A 15292-nucleotide genomic window follows, 5' to 3' on the forward strand; every position below is an offset into this window, starting at 1 on the left:
AGAAAAAGCCAACTTTTAGAAAGTGTCTTAGGTCTTAAATTTACAGAATTAATGCTATCTGCTCTTACTGATCTAAGTGAGGAATCAAGGCTTTAATTTCTAAATGACACACAATTTTTGCATGTATACAGGAAAAAATGATCTCACAGGAGCTAGGTGCCCATGCTGAGGTCTGAATCCATCCCAAGAAAGGATGAGGAAATCCATCCTAAAAGGATGTAAATACTTTCCCGAGTTTTCCACAGTACTTCCTTTTTTTTTTTCCTGTCCATCTTTATTCTTGCAATTCATATTTCTTTAAAAAATTGAGTATGAGATTTAATGCAAGTCCCAGATCTAAACATATGACACTCGGGAAAGCTAATGCTGAGGTTAAATCAAATTTGACTGGCCTTTAGCACTGAAAAATAGAAAAGATCAAGCTCCACCTGGAGGTCCACACCTATTGCTTGCACAAGTTATCTGACTTCCATCTTAACTGAAGCTATAAGCAAGTGTGTTGTGTAATGGCAGGCAGCACGCCAAGCCCACAAACATCTCTGAGTACTCTGAAAGCAGAAGCACATTCCCCAGAGACATGGCACACCACAAGCCCTCCAGATTGCCCTCTCCTGCTGTGCTCTGGGCTCCCAAGAAATGCTGAACCAAACTCTTCCATTGCCTGAATTCTGCGTTTCTCCCCCAAAAGCTCCCAGCCATGACTTTCAGCTTCTCTCCCAAACGCCTTGAACTATGGGATGAAAATCATGCTCAACCTTGCTCCTCTGGCATAACTGAAGTACTTATACCTGTAAAGCTTATTTGTGTAGGCACCTAAACATCCTTGGGAGCTTTCCTGAGAAGCAAGGATCACCATAAAACTGCAGGGCTAAGCCGAGGGCACATTGCCTTCATCCAACCTTCTTCAGCATGGAGGTGCAGCCACACAGGGAATTCCAGTGCATCTGCAGCACTTCCCCTCCTTCAAAACCTGAAATACTGGGCAAAACATGCACCCTGCTACCAAAACAGTTCCCTCAGCTGAGACCATGAAAGAACAAACACACACATGGGTCAGATGCTGGGCATGTTGCTCTCCCTGCACTCAGAGTACTCAGATACAGGAGTATCTGAGCTCAGCAGGAGCTCAGCAGCCCAACCCTGATGAGACTCACTATATATAGGGTATGACTACTTTCTAAAAATGCATTATCTAGACAAAACAGTTGAGTATCTTAGGGATGCAGGTTCTGGTTTTCCGAATATTTCTGATATTTACGCTGACATTTCCTCTGAGTGCGCGTGGTGTTTTGAAAGGAAAAGAGTTTTCTGTTGCTTAAGGCCAGTCCTTCCTGTTTGTTAGTTTATCCCAAATCTAACTTTTCACATGTATAAAACTGTTGCTTTAAGTCTGATTTCAAACATGTGGTAAAGGCAAATCTAACAATTTTATGAGACACAGTTACTTTTGTAGAGGGTGAGTTTGCCCCGGGGAATTTTCCCTGACTAGATTTATCACAAGTTTTTTGAACCAGATAATTTTGTTTGATAGCACATCTGGCAGCATCATAAAATCTTGACGTCCCAAGTTATTACACAGGAATTACTTTTGTAAATCATTTATGAATATTAGTGATGCAGGCCTATTCTGGGCAGTAAGAAAGGAAGCGGAGCACTGAAGGACAAAGGAAGGGAAAAAGGATTCCCTGCCCTTTCGGGGCTCATCAGATAGGGTGAGTATTTATCATTTTAAATGGGAAACATGCTGCCATTGATATAGCTGAAAAGTCCACATAACACAGCTTGTTCCCCATATTCCTTAAATAGGTAAAAGGGGAAGATATTCTAGCTGAGTAAAACCATAAATCAATTTCTCGAAAATCTGGCTCTGTCCAAATCTTAAATAAGGCTTCCCAATTAAACACTGCATATTGCCAAAAGTGTAGTAAACACAAACTAATAACTCAGTAGACTAAAGGAGGAAAGATGTACCAAGGCTCGTACTGGGGCAAAATAAAAAGCACATTTTAGCTAAAAAAAAAAAAAATAAATTTATAAAATCCCCCAAACTCCATGGTGACACACCTTTTAAACACAGCAACATGACTGAATGGAAACTCTCCACTTTAAGAACACGATTAGCTGCTGAACATATGCCTTCAGACAGAAAGCTGGCAAAATGAAAGCTTATGTTTATTTTTAATATCATGAACTATCACACAACTAACTATTTCAGAAGATTGCCCCAAACAATTTGGATTGAAAACACATCAGTCATTGAAATAACTTTGGGTGCCATTACCTTGCCAAACCCAAAGCCTGGCATTACATTCCTTTCGAAGAACATACTGTGTGCTTCATATGCCATAGATGAATCAACACCAAACACATCATCACCAACTGGGTGTAGGGGCAACAGAGTGGTCACCCAGTATGACCTGGCAATAGGAGACTAGAACAAGCCCTTCACTCTTCATTCCTGACATCCCCAATATTGGGAGCTACTGGGTGTTATTTTTGTGTAGCCAGAACAGAGAAAAAGGTTATTTGCAATGCTCTGCAGAAACTTGTTTCTAGGCTTAGGTAAGAAGGCATTTTGTTGGGGAATTTCCTTGCTTTGGGGCCCATGAGGAGGGAAGGAGCAATTCTCTGACAGCTCCTATTTGACTTCCAAACACCAGGTTCCTTCAGTCTACAGCAAGTTTACAAGGGATACACAGAGCCATTATGAAGCACATGCCAGTATTACACCATGAGCTTCCTCTGCCAGAGCTGACAATTTCTAAATTTGGCTTCCTCCCAGGAAGCAAATTCCTGTCCATACACACCCAGAACGGATTTCTCACAGATGAGCACACTGTCCACTAAAATCCAAAGCAAGTTGCAACCACAGGGTGCCGAGGACCCACCCCGGCAGGGCAGAGCTACAGCAGGAGTCACCAGTTGTGCCAACTAGACAGGCACTCCTGTTTTTTTAGAAAGTGGTGACACTGAAAAAAGAAGCTCTGACATGAAAAAGTAAGTATACATTTTTGATAGTTTCAGATCAACTAGAATTAGAAAACGACAGTGTAACAAAGTTTAAATAACTGAAGGATGGATGCTTTCAAGCCGCAAAAACAGCCCCACCAAGAAAAAACCCACAACATGAACAAAAGGAGAAACTGGAAAGAAATGGTGACTTCCAAGGTCTTGAATGATATCTACAGGGTATCATCTGGACATTGCTCCTCAGACTGGTCAGCATGAGGCTACACTGGCTGTACCTAAGAAATCTGATATTCATGTTCTGTTTATCCCCCCTCTCTGAATGCAAACACATGTTCTGTCTTTTCAATAAATATGGACAACACATGCACTGAATAGGTACATTGAAAGTCATCTGTTAATTGCAGATATGTGTAAATGACAACACAGTAAGCCTTCCCAGGGAGACAGGGTTGGAAAAAATGGGAGACAGCTACAGCAAGATTAGAAGGTATAAGAAAACTCAACAACATAATCAAGCAAGGTTGATTCATATATTTTTTTCCTAATTCAATATAAATACCATAATATTATTTTAGACAATTCCAGAGTGCCAAAGAGTGATGAAGGTTTCTTTTTTGTTAGTCCATTACAGACAGCGCTTCCCTCAGTAACTATGCTGATGGAAGAAAATCCATCATGCACTAACCATACTCCAATCTCCAACAGAAACATTCCCCATTTTGTGAAGTAAAGTGAGATGTGGGAGTCCTTGACCTTCTAAGTAATTAAGGGAAACAGAGACATTCTTGTTTTTATTAGAGACACACTAAACTATTTGAAAATAATTTGAATAGCTGGAGAATTAGTGTATTTGCCTGTTCATGAGTAGTGCAGATAGTTTAGAGTTCTCTTGGGGGCAACACATCGTAATGAATATCTGCTATTCATATTTAATGCAATCTGCCAAAGAGTGCTTTTGGGAGGACTTTCTGTGTCAATATAATGATTAACAACAGGACTGGAAAAGTAAATGAATTCCTGCAACGGGTGGGGCTGGCAAAAATATCTTGCAGTACTACACCAGTAACACTGGATTTAACTGTGCTCTTTTAATAATACAAATGGAAAATCCATTTCCCACGGGGGAAAAAAAAAAGGCAGCAAACAGTCTTTAAGTTGGAGTTCAAGTGGTAAATAACCTGCATTAATGGAAGGAAAAACAATTCCAGCAGAAAACAATGCCCAAAACAACAAACTGCTGTCTTGAGCAAGTCTGAAAAGTCTGACATGCAATACTGACTACTAAATATAACAATTAGTATTTACATAGCACTGCCCAGAGGTAATGTTATAGTTAGTTCCTTGTCTACCTCTTTGAGTTCCTCAGATGATCTTTCCATATATGTTCTCATACTTAGAAGATTTACATAAAACAAAACATAAAGTCCTTTGTTCTCTACAATACACTTTTAAAACACCCCAGACAGAAAAGCATGGAAAAGCTTGGCTGAAATACAATGAGTGACCTTAGTATGAATTTTTCTCCATGACATTCCAACAGTCCTCTAAATAACACATTTAGATTATTTTTTTTCAAGTGATCAGGATGAATCAACCTTACTAAGTTTATATAAATTCCAGGACATTCCTGTATCAGGATGGCTGCTTTTCCCTGTTGCCTTACTAAGCTACTCCTATTCCTCCCTTGCAACAAATGAAGGCAGAATATCAAGGATCCAAAGGTTCATGTCGGCAGCCTAAGGACCGAAATGTGGTAGAGGGGTTAGAGGTAGAATACCGGATTGCTCCCTCCGAATGTCCATTCAAGCAGGATGCCTGAAGCAGGATGCTCAATCTAAGCAGAAAAAGAACAATTGCCAAACAAAGTGTTTTATTATTTAGTGGCTCCCACTGTGGTTATTGTCCAGATCCTTTTTTAATTTGATCTAGAATACACTCAGGGATTCCTTTCATCACAGCACATCAGCTCAGATTAAGCGTTTTCCTCCACAGTCTCCAGTTCTCATCAACTGGCTTTGTTATGCAGTGGTCTTTGCCCACATTAAACTAATTCTGTAAAACTCATTCTGGTAAAGTAACATTAGAGAAACCAGTCTTGCAAAGATACTCTACCAACAAGCAGCAGGGCTACATCTTCCCCCTCCTGAGATTGGCCTGTGAAACTACAACATCACTGTGTGCCTTGCATTTCTTTCCTCACCAGGTTTCCACTCTCTGGATATACTACAATGATCTGTGTGGTTTTCACATACCTTCCTTTTCAAATTTCAGGCAGTGCTTCACTTAGTTTTTTGGAGTTTTTTAGTTTTGTTTTGTTTTTAGTTTGGGTGTTTTTTAAGACTAATTTTTATAATTAGTCTTTTTCTAGAAATTAAAATTTGCAATTACATCCACAACAGGTGTTTTATAAAGAAGGCAAATTCTCCTAAATTTGGTATTCTCACGTTGTGACAGTTCCTACTAGTCTTTGCCGACAGTCTTATGAGTTCTGGCCCTTCTTCCAGGGACAATGAAAAGCAATGTCACTCAGATACCAGCATTGCCTGTGTGGTTGCTACTCTCCTGAACCCAAGATCCTTTTACTCTAATAAAACATCATATAACAGTATTTGCCCTCATGCCCATATTTATTTATTCCTCCCCCAAATATTTCCCAAGTGTTATGTAACGTGTTGGGCTCTGCAGGACTTTCACCCATTTCCCACAGCTGCTACCATTCTGGCAAAAAGCTGAACCCTATTGGTCTAGGACCCTATTGGTCTGGCACGTGATGCAAAGAGCACAGAAATGCCTTCAGTTTCACATTCCCTTCCCATTTCTAAATGAGCTAAGCAGTTACTTCCTCAAACAAGCTCTGCTGTGTAGAAGAAATTCCTCGTTATTAATGTGACCAGGGATGCCTGCATACCACTTGATCTCAGGAGTGGAGATGCCCACTCTGTGCTGTGCAGGGTAATACAGAGGTAGGCAAATCAATCGGACTTCACAAAAGTAACGATCTCCTTGACCGTGATCTCATTTGGTGCTAATGCACAGTTCACGTATGCATAAAAGTGACATTTTTTCATCTTCTGACCTCCTTAGCACTGTGACCAGATCACTAATTATTAAGTATTTTGCACTATGTATCTCAGTATAAAAACAGAAGCCAAGTCACAGGTCACAGAGGGAACAGCACTATTAATATCAATGAAACTAAATCACTCCAACCTAAACGTTTATAGTAAGCCCCTTGTGCTTACACAATTCATACATCTAATATATACTGTTGTCTGTTTAATGGGAATGGGAATACCCCAATTGTAGATTAGGATAACTTAATGCAACTTGATATAAGGTTATCTGCCATCATTAAAAGTCTAAAACCAAGACAGAACAAAGACAACAATATGAATGCTTAAATGGCGGTAACTTTGAACAAAAGCTGTTGAACTGCATTGTTTTAAAAATATTAAAAAGATCTTTATAGCATTTCTGTTATGTAAAATCACTTCTACTGAATTGTACATGAATGGAATGAATCCGGAAGATAAATAGTACAATAGCTTCAAGCATGTAAAGAGCAGTGGTTTGGTCAAACTTTAATTTCTTCAGGACTTTGCAAGAGAATTCTATATTCTTCCACCACTCAGTATAAGTTCTAACTTTAATAGAGGTCATAAGTCATACTGACCTCATCCCTTGGGTGACTTCATTGGGAAAAACAAACAATCAAACAAACAAAATCCACAATAAAGAACAGAACCCTGAACTACAACCCAAAGCTCAACCTGTATGCTTCCAGGAACTTGTCTCTATAACTCCAGTAATATAAACCTCAAGCTCACGAATGAGAAGTCTACAGATTTCCAAACAAGACAGTCTTGCCACTACAGATATGAAAACAGAGTAGTACAAACCAGAAGAGTCATCCTGCAGTGGACTGTGTCTGAAAAGAAATTCTCACCCAAGTCATCATCCATCCTATCTTGCTAAATTTTAGCTGGTATTTTCAAACACTATTGCCTTGAGCTGTGCACAACAACTGACAGGCTTTCATGCTCAGTCACAGCGATCCAGTGCTGCAAAGCACCTGAACAAAAATACTGCCCTGAAAATGCTGGGACCCAGGTGGCATAAAAACACAAACCCCAAGATTCACAAATAGCCACTTATTTTGTATCTTGACAGAAATTCATACTTGACACTACTTCTTTTAGAGGCTGAACACTGACTGGTTTATTAATCATTAATAATGCATCTGCAACACAGTCTTAATTCCACAACAATAACTTATGGAAAATAAAACCTCTGCATTGTTGATCATATACATTTGGTATTTACCAACGTATGCCTCAGAAAAGGTTCCCATTAACTAATAAAACCATTTTTTTCAACAGGTGAGTGTTCTTGATGTATTGGGGGATACATTCAGGATGGTAATCTTATATCAACCAGGATAATTTCTGACAGGATTGGAAAATTGGAGTTACTTGTAGACCTTCTGGCTGAAAGTGTTTTGTTTTTCACCTCCAATAAAGATTAACACCCAGCAATAAAACACGGCAAATAAAAGCCTGACTCAATTATACTTCTTTCCATGTCTGACTAGATGAAATATGTCCACACAAGAACAAAACAATTTACTTGAAGACTGTTCAGTCTTCCAACATATGTATGTAAGACATGAAGCCAGAATTAGCATCAGGCAGCACAAGTCCTATAACTTACTCTTCAGAAGTTTTGTCTTCACTGTGATTTCCCATTCAAGTTTGGAGCTGAAACTTTGTGTGATTTCTGTTGAAAGATATATTAGGGACACTGCTATAACAAGTCTCCTTTTCCTCTAGTAGAAAGTGCAGTTGTTCCGCAGATGTGCTGTTTAGTCAAGACCTCGCATCCAACAGTCATACTAGTGTATTTAGACAAGCACCTTCAACAACAAACTGATCTGAAAACCTGTATACATCTGGGTTTCCTGGGTGACAAATACATCAGTCATCCACTGCAAAGACCTCCAGAGATGTGTCTTGTCTATGTGATGCTACTTAGAGAGTTTATACCTGGGACAGCTTTGTTTGGAGCCACTTAAACATATATAAAACTTAAGACCAAGCAGAAAACTTGTGTTTGTTGTAAGGCAATGGAAAAACCATGCCCAGTTAACACACTCAGCAGTGCTGCATGTAGAACTGTCATGGTTTGGGCTGCGATAGAGTTAATTTTTTTCCTAGTAGCTGGTAGAGTGCTGTGTTTTTAGATTTAGTATGAGAATAATATTGATAGCAACAACTAAAGTATCACTGTGTTAAGTATGTTTACCCTAAGTCAAGGGCTTTTCAGTTTTCCATGGTCTGCCACCAAAGAGGTGCACAAAGATAGCTGACCCCAACTGGCCAAAGGGTTGTTCCATACCATAGAATACCATCCCCAGTATATAAACTGAGGAGAATTGGCTGGGAGCTGCCTATTGCTCATAGACTGGCTGGGCATCGGTCAGTGCATGGTGAGCAACTGTAGTGTGCATTGCTTGTCTCCCTTGCATTTTATTTATCTCTCCCTTTTTGTTGTCTTCTTTTTCATTACAATGATTCTTATATTTTATTTCAATTATTAACTTGTTCTTTTCTCAAACCATGGGTTTTACCTTTTTTTTTTCTCAGATACTCTTCCTCATCCTGCTGTAGGGGTGAGGGAGTGTGAGCAAGTGATACTTGGTTGCTGTCTGGAGTTAAACCACAACAGAAACTCCATCACAGATTCAAGGGCTCATTCTGCAGCCACTGGCAGCTCACAGCTACCAGCTGTCCACTAGGTTGTTCTTCACAAGCTGCCCAGGAAGAAAGCAGTTACTTGTGGAAGAAAACTAAAGCAGTATTAATTACTGTACAACTTAAGAGAATTCTGTACTGAGGAGTCATAGCTGTTCATGAATACAGAAAGACCAGTTTTTCTTTAAAAATTACACTGGATTCTGGAGCTAATACAATAATGCAGGATATGCCAAAATCTATAGCAGGTTTTGTCACTCTTGGTTTCCACAGCTTCTCTATGTCATACAGTGTGTTTATTTTTATAAAAACAAGATTAAGTGAAAATGGCATTTCAAAACCAATGCATGCTCTTTGCCCAAGAAAAATACATCATAGATGAACAACTGCAATTACTCTTAAAATAATTTCAGGATGAACACAATCAGCCTTTGTTAGAGGAGAACTAGTCAATAAAAGCTATTAATGCCAAACACTTACTTGCAGGTGATGGGGTGCTGCATCCGCTAGTTGGTTGGTGACTCTGGAGTCCATGGAGAGAAGGTAGTGACAGTCCTCCAATGACTGGAGGAAAAAGTAATGGATATGGTGCTGCTGGATAGTGAGTCATATGTCCATTCACGGCTGGTACTGGACATGTACGGCTACTGGTTGTCATGATAACACCTCACAGTGGACAAATATTTTGTTGCATCACTCCAGGCCAGCAAATATATACCTCAAATTGTGAATGAACAGCGCTGTCAAGTCTGAAGGTACTTCTTGAGCTGGATTGTGTGAAGAAGAAGACGTAATTCACTAGATCAGGTCCATCCTATATTTCATTGCTGCTTTCTACTGTTTTCTTTTCTAGGACATTCTTGCTCTCCAGACTGTGGATAAAAAGTCTTTTTACTCTGGTATCGGGGTGCAATTCAGTTGCTTATGCAAATGTTTCTCTGGGAGTACGGTTGCTCTCTACAGATGCATGCTGACACTGAGGGAAGAAAACAATATATTGATTATAGTATACTTATTTTTAATGTATACACATAGAAAAATGCCTTATCCCTTTGTTACTCTTGTTAAGTCATAACTTATTTATAAGTATCCCATGAGATCACCTTGATGGTTACCTAGGGGTAAAACTCTCACCCTACTGAAACTAACAGAAAACCCATTAACTTGATCTCCCTGCCCGATGTGCTACAACAAAAGCTGTTTCTGGTCTGTCTGATGCAACCTGGTTTTGAAAACTGCCAGACTTAAAAACAATGTATCGATAATTACCTGAAATACTGACACTGAGGGAGAAAAAAAAATCATCTTCTGAAAAATTTTCCTGTATGTGAAAGCTTTCAGTTTCCCCCTAGAAGCTATAGAATGACTGATACTGAGGAGGCTCTCTACTCACTTCAGCACCATGGCTCAGGCAGAGCACTGAGGTACCGTGTCTGACGGCTATTTTAGATTGGCCTGTTAAAGCACTAACTGGTTTACCAATGACTGTTTTCACAAAGAATAGTTAGTTTATCTTATTATCACTTAGGAGACACCTCACTGATTGTTCTTGCTTTTTTTTTTTTGCTTTTTTTTTGCTTTTTTTGAGAGGAAGGGAGAACTGGCTAAGAAACAAGCACCTGTTATTTTATAAGCTGGGTGAGTGACTGACGTGATGGCAATACAGTGCTCCTGTGCTTTGCTAGGGAACTTGCTTGTTCTCATGACCACCATCTTCAAAGTCATCCAGAGCTATACACACCTTCCTCAGTGTTTCACCCAAATGACTGTTGCCTTTCAAGAGGTCCTCCTCTTTTCAGTCACTGCACCAAAAGCCTGAAGCTGAGAACAGGGCACTTATGATATTCTCAACTGTGAAATTTGCTCCCGTCATAGCTGTTTATATACAGCAAATGGTCGGTGGTCTTTGAATCAAACTTCTTGTGCAACACCAGTAAGGGCTGTTGTCTTAAGGGATACTCTACTGGGAAGGCTGCAACCACTCCATACTGCAAACACTGCTTATGCAGTTACCCATGTAGTATTCCAGGCAAAAGCTGGGGAGTACTGCAGTCAACTCCCTGAGCATCACCCTGCACAAGGAGTTACTCATCTCCTCCAACACATGCTGTTGAGGGAAGACAGTAGGAGCCACAAAGCAAACTCAGTCATCCAAAAGCAAGGCAGTCCACAGCTGCCTAAAGACTTTATTTCCTGAGACAACATACTACATGCTTGCATCTGCTACAGTCAGCAATCAGTAACCACATCCAGAGCTATATAGCACTTTTATCCGTAACTCTTTGAAATTATAGCCTGAAACCAAAATGCAAGAAGATTTTTGGGCGGGAAAATAAAGGGAGAGGTGAAATGATGTGTCAAGGTCGCAAAGCAAAATTGATGCCAGAGGAGGAAAACGTGACAATGCAATGTTGACTATCAGTACTGCTACCCAGTGTACTAGTTGTCGGTAAGAATTCAAATGAGCAAGGAGAAAAAAGAAAAAAAAACAAGCCCGGATGCATATGTTTGCCTGTCAGAGAGCAGCAGAGTGTTTCTGCTCTGTGTGGAATACCAGCAAAGGTTACCAGCTGTGCATGTTTTCAGACAGCAGTTTCTGCTGAGTGCAGTCTGCTTGGGGATAACAGAAATATAGCTTGTAAGTATTTGATAACTGTGTAAATCATGCACAAAATACCTTTAATGCTAATGGAGGCAGATGTATCCAGAGGTGAGGTTGTAAGGGTGGGTATAACAAGCTAAGGCACAGATGCTGACCATGCCAAGCTCAAGGACCATGTGCCTGGAGACCAGTGAAACCAGGAATATCTTCTGAGGGAGCCTCAACAGCTAAAATATATTGACTTATTAAAAACACGAAATGAGATGAACCATCTCTGGCTGGTGCCTGTTTTACCTAGCTAAGGTTTTATGAAGATTAAGAGACAAGGAAAGTCAAGTATCAAAGGAACACGCAAAAAACTAATGTTTTCTAAAGCAATACCACAAGAGCTGGCAAAAATACTATACTTCTAAGTGTTTGCAAAAAAACTAAGAGGGGAGGGATGCTGATGAATACCAGCCCTAAAAATGTGTGCATTAAATTAAACACAGAACATGGTAATCTATTTTTAAGTGACATAGGGCTTTGGAACTAAAATTCATCTTATAAAACTATATAATACCTTCAGTTATATTTCTATTAGACAGAAAAATGCAGAGTTCATCATAATTTATAAATTCCCAGAACCACATCCGATATATTTGCATATTTAAGTGAAAAGTATGCAGAAAAAAAGCGACTCCTTCAGGACAGAGGGGGAAAAAGGGCACTTGGGGAAACTCTTTGGTCACTTCATTAGTGGAGGATCATGGTTTGTGATAGACCTGGTGACGACAAAATGCAGCAGTGTTACAGCTCCTCAGTGTGCAAATACACATATCTAACAGTACCAAAACTAGGTTCTAATCCTATAGTTCTGCATGCAATATTTATACACTGAAATTTCTACCTGAAAGTGAGTTTCTCTTGCCTTACTCAAAAATCGACCTTCTTTCATGACTCATGGCTGGAAATTTCCTGCAGATAGCTGTGCTGGAGATAAGTCTTCAGGACTTGTTCCTCTCCAAAGTTCTTCAGAACTTTTCTCTCCAAATATAGGCAGAGAGGGAAGACACTCTAAAAGGTGTGATACTCTAATAGTGTACTATTTGACTCCAGGTATTGTCACTTGGGAGCATCAGGCTCTTACAAATATTCACACATCTGAACATCTATACAATGGTCAAGGAGGAAATTGCAGGTAGACACCTATGTATCAGCACTCTAGTCTCTTGTAAAGAAGCAAATGCCACTTGTCTTCTGTGATTACCAAGAGATATTCCTTGAAGAGACTACAGACCCATCACCTCCATCGCTGCATAGCAGAGGACATCACAAAGTAGATGTTGCAGCACAGGAAACCCAATGATCAGTTGTTCCCATTCACACCAGTTCCATGGCACAACTCCCAAGGCACACTGCCTCATGTGTTACCAGACTGACACATTCATGTCCCTGAATTCACTGGTGAAGACCCAGCATTGGACGTCAGCCACAGATGTCTAGGCTGTATGTGATTCCAAGGTGAAAACCTCCCTTTTGCTTAACTAAACCTGTACCACAGAGCAAAACACTGTATGGGCATCAGCTTTGAGAAGGAGATTTTTCTTTGTTGTCACTTGCTATAGTAAATACCCTCCCCCCCCAAAGGAGCACGTCCTCTCTGGACCATGACACTTGCCCAGAAGCAAGTCCCATCCTTTCCATGCCATGTGGACTTTGACCATATCCTCCTCTGGCCAACACCTGGATTTTCTCGAGGAGGGAGCTAACAAGCTTACTCTAAATGGGACAGGAAGAGCCAGCTACCACAGCTGAGGAGTAACTCAGAAGGAACAAGCCAAACTGACTGCATAGTGACCTTGATGGTGGATGATCACCCATTCACGTGAGGCAACAGCATGGATTTCTGCCCTTTAGGCAGAAGGCAAAATCTTCAGAAAATGGTTGTCATCAAGGCACTTCAGAAGATCTACTCTGCATGATGCAAATCCTCTTCCATTAGACTGTTCCTTAGTGACTGTTCATGAGTACAAGGCCCTTAGTACAAGCAGTATGGAAAAGGATCATAAAGAAAAGTTCCTTTGAAGGTTCACCAAGAGATGATCACATTGTGCACTACTTTGCATTGAACAGCGGCCAATGACTCTTTTTTGACAGAACATATGCCTCCTCCTTTTTGGTTTTTACAGGCCTTTTATTGACTTGACTTCAGTGATAAAGTAGATGGCCACAAGGGAAGGAGGCTACAGTAGCTCTAGTGCAGAGCAGAATATTTATCAACTGCAATTAATGCAGCAGGTGTACCTGTCTCTTCCAAATTTCTTCTCAGTGTTTGTGCAACTGAGCAGAAGTTAAAAACTAAAAATTTTCATATATAAGCTCAAAATTTTACTGGATAAACAGTGACCGAATGTTTCTTATTGTCTCAATTTCCCATGCATTATGCACAGGCTTTACTACAGAAAACAGCTTTGCTCTTCAGACATCTGTCAGTTCTCCTGGAATGTACTAAATGTATTGAGCCTCATTCATTATATTGCTATTTAGCTTACATTTGGTAACAATATTTGGTATTACTGTAACATAGCTCATCCTTCTGAATTTTTCACTTGGATAAGATTTATTTGAATTCCTAAAACCCCTTTGCTGTTACAAGTGACTTTGACACACATCAACAGCTGGACAGGCAAGAAGCCAAGGCAGGAGGCTTGGCCAATAGTTCTATGTCGTAGGAAGGTTACGCTCTGTCCTCCCTTCTGCCAAAACCACCCCAATTCCACATTCCTCTTCCTCCTCTCTCACTATCCATAGTAGGGAATTAAGTTGTCAGCATTGCAAGTAAAGTAGAATTTTTGCCTTTCTTTCTTCTCTAACTTCTGAAAAGGTCAGTGGGGAGTTCTGCCCTACCTATGGCAATGTTTGAAATTCAGCAGTCATTTTAAGATATCCACAGCTTTGGCACCCAGAAAACTTTTGAGCTTAATCCACCATCCCTTCTGCAGCAGCAAACTGCTATTGCTCTTCCTTTACAATTGGGGGATGAAACCAGGAATGCAGGAGAGGCACGCCGACATGAGGACATGCTCTGCACAGAGCTGGGTGCTGGGGAATTTGCTTCTCCAAGCCCAGCAGTCTGCAGCGTAGCTGTCCCCGAAGTTTCCAGGGTCATGGAGGAAGTCTCTTCTAAGTTCATTTCCCATTTTCCTGCCAACAAAAAAAATCACCCCCTCTTAAGTCTTAAGCTAAAACAGGAACCTCTGGACTGGGAAGGACAGCCTGGGCAGTAAGGCAGGAGAGGCAAGTTGCTCCTCTCAGAGCAACAAAAACAGTTGCAGAGAAATTTTGCATGCAAAACCTCTCAATAATATATTACATGTTTTTCCCAAGGGACAGAGTTGGTGGAGTCCTTATTTATTATGTGGCTTCAAGACATATTCTAATACTGTTTTCAAAACAAGGCAAGTTTCGAGAACCCTTACTGTATTTAATGTATAGTTTGTATTGAAATCCCTGATTATGCATATGCTTTCTATTATGCTGGTTGATGGTGTTGCACTGAGCAGTACTGAATAATTCAGCAGATTTAGCACGACTCAAGTGTAAATCAGTCAGATACAGTAACACAATAACCACACTGCCTTTAAACTCTTAAAAATGAATGGAAACTTTTATTTCATAAAGAGGCGTACTCTGTTCTGCACCAGTTCTCACTGACTATGAGATGTTGCATTTTTGTTTTCTTGGCTATCCAATGAGATTTAATTAAACAATAAACTAGTTACCGTGGCAAGAGTAAAAAAAAAAAAATCCTTTAGAGTGTTATGTTTCCTTTATTAGCATAGTGATGTGAAACTAAACAGAAAAAGCAATCTAATAACAAACATTCCTTTGAGAAGGGCTCTGGGAGCAAAAGGACATCCACTTATTGTTCAGCCCATCCCATTGGTCCATATACGGCAATAAAGGTACAATAGAAGGAAACAGGAAA

General features: G+C 40.1%; 1 protein-coding gene across 3 annotated transcripts in view; it reads right to left on the reverse strand.

Annotated features, from left to right (window-relative positions):
* Window positions 1-15292, reverse strand: part of RARB (retinoic acid receptor beta) — a 320609-nt gene that overhangs the window by 184726 nt on the left and 120591 nt on the right. For all 3 annotated transcript variants that reach the window (XM_018075372.2, XM_008923724.3, XM_025895420.2), the window contains exon 2: window positions 9201-9696. In XM_018075372.2, the coding sequence (XP_017930861.1) occupies window positions 9201-9378 (178 nt within the window). In that variant the 5' untranslated portion in view covers window positions 9379-9696. The remainder of the gene's footprint in view (window positions 1-9200; window positions 9697-15292) is intronic.

Source organism: Manacus vitellinus, unplaced genomic scaffold, assembly GCF_001715985.3.
Source record: "Manacus vitellinus isolate BGI_N305 unplaced genomic scaffold, ASM171598v3 scaffold_3_pilon, whole genome shotgun sequence".
Taxonomy (NCBI): domain Eukaryota; kingdom Metazoa; phylum Chordata; class Aves; order Passeriformes; family Pipridae; genus Manacus; species Manacus vitellinus.